The 5,689-nt window shown below is 40.2% G+C and overlaps 1 protein-coding gene across 1 annotated transcript; it reads left to right on the top strand.

Moving 5' to 3' along the window:
* The first annotated feature begins 5,039 nt into the window (after positions 1-5,039).
* LOC114026652 (biogenesis of lysosome-related organelles complex 1 subunit 2-like) lies at positions 5,040-5,348 on the top strand. Its single transcript, XM_027840363.1, has one exon. It carries the CDS (start codon positions 5,040-5,042, stop codon positions 5,346-5,348), a length of 309 nt encoding a protein of 102 aa, XP_027696164.1.
* The last annotated feature ends 341 nt before the right edge of the window (positions 5,349-5,689 follow it).

Below are 5,689 nucleotides of genomic sequence, written 5' to 3'. Positions count from 1 at the left end.
CTGTGGTTTATGGCCCAAGGGGTCCTTCCAGAGCTCGCATTCTAGCCCTCTGAGCTCTGATATTAGATGTTCTATGTTGTAACGTTTCTTCTTTAACTTTTTGTGTGCCTGAGTCCATAAGGTTTTACCTTACTGACTTCTCACGCAAATGGTTCTCTCCTCTATTTTTGCCAACTTTCATTGACTTGTTCCACTTTATTTCTTTTTAGAAATGAATTTGTATTGATAACTTTTGTTTTTATATCACTTACATTTTCCCCTATATTCCTTCCTTTTCCCCTTCCCAGAGAGTTATTTCATATAGCAAAGAATTTTTGAAAAGAGAGAGAAGAGAAAAAAATCATTAAAACTGATTAATGCATTGAATAAAAAAATGTAATGATCCATGCCCTTGGACCCCTCACCTCTGCGAAGGAGTGAGAAGCAGTGTCTTCTCATATCTTTTCTCTGAGGCCGTGCTTGTTCTTTGTAATTTGCAACATTCGTTTTTGATTTTGGCAATTTTGGGGGGATTGTTGGTTACACATGGGGGCTCAGAAAGGCAGATAGGATTTTCTCAATTGGACTACTACTAAAATAGTCCAGCTAGTATTTCTAGTGCCCTGTTCACTCACTACAAACGTGACAGAGCATAGCAAGCATCAGGGGATCTGGATCACTTTGGATAAATCATATATGTGTGAGAGATGAGCTTAGACAGTCACTTCCCTGTTATAGTACCTAGTCTCCTCCCTTTCACTCCCCTGCCTCCATCACCCCAGAAAGTGAAGAGGCTGGACTGAATGTTCCATATGGTCTCTTCCAGTTTGAAATCCTGTGAGCCAATGAGAAGTCCTTCTATTTTATAGCCATGAGACCTAACCAATGCATAAGGAATATGTGTGGAGAACTGGAGGTTACCAAAGGAGATGTTGTTGAGCCAGATAAAATTATTGCACATCTGTTTTGAAGACTTTCTGAGATCTATAAGGATCAACATTTTTTTAAATGATGTTTTTGTTTTATATCCCAGTCATTTTTGGAAATCCTGTCTCTCCCTTCCCCACCCACGTTCAATCACTCTCCACTTTGACCCAGTGAGCCTTCTCTCATGAGGAAAGCCAACTCACAAAGGGAGAGTCTGATGATGGATGCAACCTATAGTCCCCTCATTTCTCTGAAGCAAGGTTGGAGATATATTTCCTCATCTCCTCTCAGAGGCTAAGATTGATCATTTCATTTGTATGGCAAATTTAGGTTTGTATTAGTCTTCTTTCTCATATATGTTACTGTATTAATTGTGTATGTTATTTTCCTGGGTCTGCTTACTTAATTGGTTCATACAGATTTTCCCATGTTTCTCAGAATTCTTCATATTTGTCATTTCTCATAATATAATACCATTCCATTTTATTCATGTCCCACAATTCCTTCAATCATTCCCCAGTTACTGGGCACCCACTTTGTTTCAAGTTCTTTGCTACTACAAAAATCGTTTTATGAATATTTGGCCATCTATGGGACCCTACTTTTTGTTCTGAACTCGTTGGGATATATGCCCTGCAGTGGTCTCCCTGGGTCAAAGGCTATAAACAATCTTTGGCTATTAAAAAGAGCAAATTGATGGAGTCTGTTTTCAGTTTGGAATTTCATGAAGTAAAAGTCTGCTGGTGAGCAGTTTCTGTAAGTATAGGGATGAGGAAGATGAAATATTGTTAACAGGGTCTTGGCCCACAATTCTCCTAATCCGTGTTAAAGAAGCCTATATCCCTGAAGCTTTTGAAATGGTCCTTAATGAGCTATTCACTTGGGAGTCAAGAAGACCCTTTACGCAGGTTTTATCTTCCTTTTGGACTCTGTACTAGAGTTGTAAATATTGGGCAACAGGGATTAGACTTGCAATTCTCATGTCAAAAGACAGCAAGTGAGAGTTGTGTTTTGGTCTCCCCTCAAAAATTGATCTGTTTCAAGGATCAAGGGAAAGTAAACAGGTCCTTCAAAATACTTTTGTTTTTGGAAAGCCTAGCCCTAGAAATACTATATTTGAGTTCTGAAGGGGTTTGTGTAGGGGGAGCAGGTCAGGAGGGGAACACATCCAGGTATGTGCTTGATTTAGCTTGACTTGGCTCATGAGAGCTAATTGTTTAATTTTCAATATAAATATTTATACCTCAGAAATGGGCAAATGCTGCAAGTCAGGGTTTGATTTATTATTGTGTTGATTATATAGACTTGGGAAAGAAATGGATAAAATGTTAATGTAGATTACACTTAAAAATGTCATGAGTGTTTTTTTCCCCAGAGAGCCAGTTGTTAAACATTTACCAGTACACCTCCAAATACTCACCAGCTGTAAAAGATCTGCCCACACGTCTGATAGCATTGATGCCACCCTAAATGTGAAGGGTATTTTTTTGTACCAAGTGCTGACTCTGGGGTTGGAGGGTGGATGAAGAAAAAATAAAATGCAATGCCCTCAGGGATGACTTATGATGGAATTTGGAACTTGAGTGCCTGGGTTATAGAGCTAGATATAAATCAGAGAAGAGAAGGATGGGTGTAATGAGTAAGGATCCCTCCAGTGACCTCCATTTACAGGGGTTATAGGTCATAGAATTACAGGCTTCAGAACTGGAAGGGATCTTAGAAATCATTCAGTCTAACCTTCTTTTACAGAAGAGGAAACTGAGACTCAGAGAGAGAAGAGTGACACGTTTAAGATCACATGGGTAACAAACAGTCCTAGGTCATTGGGCTCCAGATCACTATGTTTCTTATAATGTCATAGTGCTTTCTCAATGTGACTTCCCACCTCTCTCCCATCCAGACTTAAACCCAGCACTGATTCTGATGCTTAAGACCTAAAAACACTTCATTGCCAGCCTTGAAGGAAATCAGGCAATGAGACCAGAATACATGAAATAGATGTTTCTTTTCCTTTCCAAGTATCCATGAGAATTTTCCTCATTGCCCTTGGATACCAAAAGTTGTAAGGAAGAATTAGAACCAATAGGAGGAACCACAAGAAAGAGGCCCCTATGGAAGAAACGGAGGTGAGAATTGGGGGGAGAGGGAGAAAGAGTATGGATGAGGTCAGTATGAATTTTAGAGTCCAGGGAGATTTTTTTTTTCCATAGTGATTTCTGAAAATGATATGTGAGGTTTTATTACATTTATGCAAATCAGCTCTGGAGGTTAAAAATGTCAGATGTGACTAATCATACTGGCTGTTTTCAGAACAACTTAGGATATGGTTGAATTTTTTTTCTTTTTTCTTTTTTAACTTTCCACAGCAGAATTTGAAATCCCCAGAGCCCATTAAAGTTACTTCAGAGAGCCATCCAATAACAATGTTAGAATCAATCAATCAATCAATAAACATTCAGAACCCACTAAGTGCCAGTCACTGTGCTAAGCCTGGGGATACAAAGAGAGGCAAAAGACAGTCCGTGCTCTCAAGGAGCTCAATATAATGGGGGAGACAACACATAAAAAGGATGAATCAAAGGGGAGGATGCCTGGCATGAAGGCATGGTGAAGTTCAGAGGATTGTAGCTGGGTAGAAAATTAAGAAGCAGCTGCCCTTGGCGCCCTCCTTAAATGGAGGATCTGAGAGGAACTTTCTGCTGTCCACCCTCCACCCTCTCCAGTTAGAGAGAAAGACAGACCCCAGGGGCAGGGGGAACTGATCAGAACGGCCATTAGAAATCAGTGAGTCCAGACACTGAGTGAAGTGAGCAGAACCAGGAGAACGCTGTGCACAGTAACAGTCACATCGTGCGATGACTAACGATAGACTTGGCCCTTCTCAGCCATACAAGGATCTAAGACATCTCCAAAAGTCTCGGGATGGAAAAAGCTATCCACATCCAGAGAAAGAACTATGGAGTTTAAATGCAGATTGAAGCGTACTATTTGCTGTTTTTTTCTTCTGTTTTGTTTTGTTTCCTCTTTCTTGTGGTTCCTCCTGTTGGTTCTAATTCTTCCTTACAAAATGACTAATGTGAAAATATGTTTAATAAGAATGTATGTATAGCCTATATCAGATTGTGGGTCATCTTAGGGAGGGAGGGGGAGAAAAATTTTAAACTCAAAAGCTTATGGAAGTGATTGTTGATAAATCCAAATAAATTAATAAAAAATTAAAAAAAAATCAGTGAGTCCAATCTCCTAATTTTACAGATGAGGAAACAACTAATGAGATCTTAAATCTAGAATTGGAAAGACCTTATAGACCATCTAGTCCAGTCCATCTCCTCCTATTTTTACAAACAGAAACTGAGTCTCAGAGAGATTAAGTGACTTGTGAAAGGATATACAACTGGTGGCAGAGGCAAATACCATGTTCTTTTCATTGTTCCACAGTGGCTCTCTGTGAATGTACTCATGTTGCCCCCAGAAAGGTGGAAGTGTTTTTCTCCAGGTGACACAGCAAATTTAGGGGTAGATCTGGGTCTAGAACCTAGGTTCCCTCACTCATAATCCTGTGTATTTACAATCAATCTTTAAAAAATAAAAAAAACCCAACAACCATGAATGTTGATACATTGAACCGATGGGAAATAGATGGTTAGATTTCCAGGACCACTAAAAACTAATTTTTCACTAGAGATTGCTCACTTGAGAGGTTACTTTAACACTTTCTGGAGTGGATTCATGAACGCTTTTTACCAATGCTTACCTCCTTTTTGCAGGTATAAAACTCAAAGCCCTCATTGGCTGCAGACATTCCAGCATTATATTTATCTGGCACCTTTATTTTCTCACTAAACCACATCATTGACCTTGTGTGCTGGGGTTTATAGTCCACAGGATTTGCACTATGCTTTGGGGGGCATAATTGCAATAGGAAACTTGAGTTTTAAAAGCAAACAATGACAATAAGCAACGAGCTCTTATCTCCTTTTTCAGACTCTTCACCCTTCCCTTTTTCTCCTCTTCCTTCTCCCCTTCCCTCCTTTCCTCTCCCCTCTCCATTCCCTCTCCTTCCCTTTCCCCCTCTCCTCCCACCCCTTCCTTCCTTCTATCCTTTCTCCTTCCTCCCGTCCCCAAACTACACAATGCCTTGGGAGAACATCGTGGGGCTGTGCCAGGACATGTTCTCCAAAATGGCCACGTACCTAACAGGTGAGCCGACAGCCACCAGTGAAGACTATAAACTTCTGGAAAATATGAACAAACTGACTAGCTTGAAGTATCTCGAAATGAAAGATATTGCAGTAAACATAAGTAGAAACCTAAAGGACTTAAATCAGAAATATGCAGCACTTCAGCCTTATCTGGATCAGATCACTTTAATTCAGGAGCAAGTAGCAGCTACAAGTTGGATGCATATTCAAATAAACCAGAAGCAAAGTGCAAGAAGTTAGGCGATGAAAGAATTCTTTAGCACAAAGACTTTAACTACAAGAATGTTTCATAACAGTTGAAATAAGTGGGATGGAACTTATCACTATGCTTCAGTTCCTAAAAAGAAACGGTGCTTCTGATCCAAGGAGAATCCCAGGCCCCACCTTTGGTTGGACATGTAACTTTGATCACCCCTTGATGTTTTCCTAAAATTGTACCCCTCTGGACCTTCATCTTATCATGTGCTTCATTATGTGCCCTGGAACAAGGCTCAGAAATCAGGATCAAGCCCGTCTAGAGCAGATACAGAGGAGAAGCTCTGCTCTCCCTGTTTCCTCCCTCCTCCCCCTCTCCTAGGGCT

The sequence above is a fragment of the Vombatus ursinus genome, unplaced genomic scaffold, assembly GCF_900497805.2.
Source record: "Vombatus ursinus unplaced genomic scaffold, bare-nosed wombat genome assembly UNPS02014841.1, whole genome shotgun sequence".
Taxonomy (NCBI): Eukaryota; Metazoa; Chordata; class Mammalia; order Diprotodontia; family Vombatidae; genus Vombatus; species Vombatus ursinus.
This window is presented reverse-complemented; position numbering and strand designations above follow the sequence as displayed.

Coding starts and splice junctions, on each gene's coding strand:
- LOC114026652 (XM_027840363.1), top strand. CDS start 5,040: ATGCCTTGGGAGAACATCGTGGGGCTGTGCCAGGACATGTTCTCCAAA.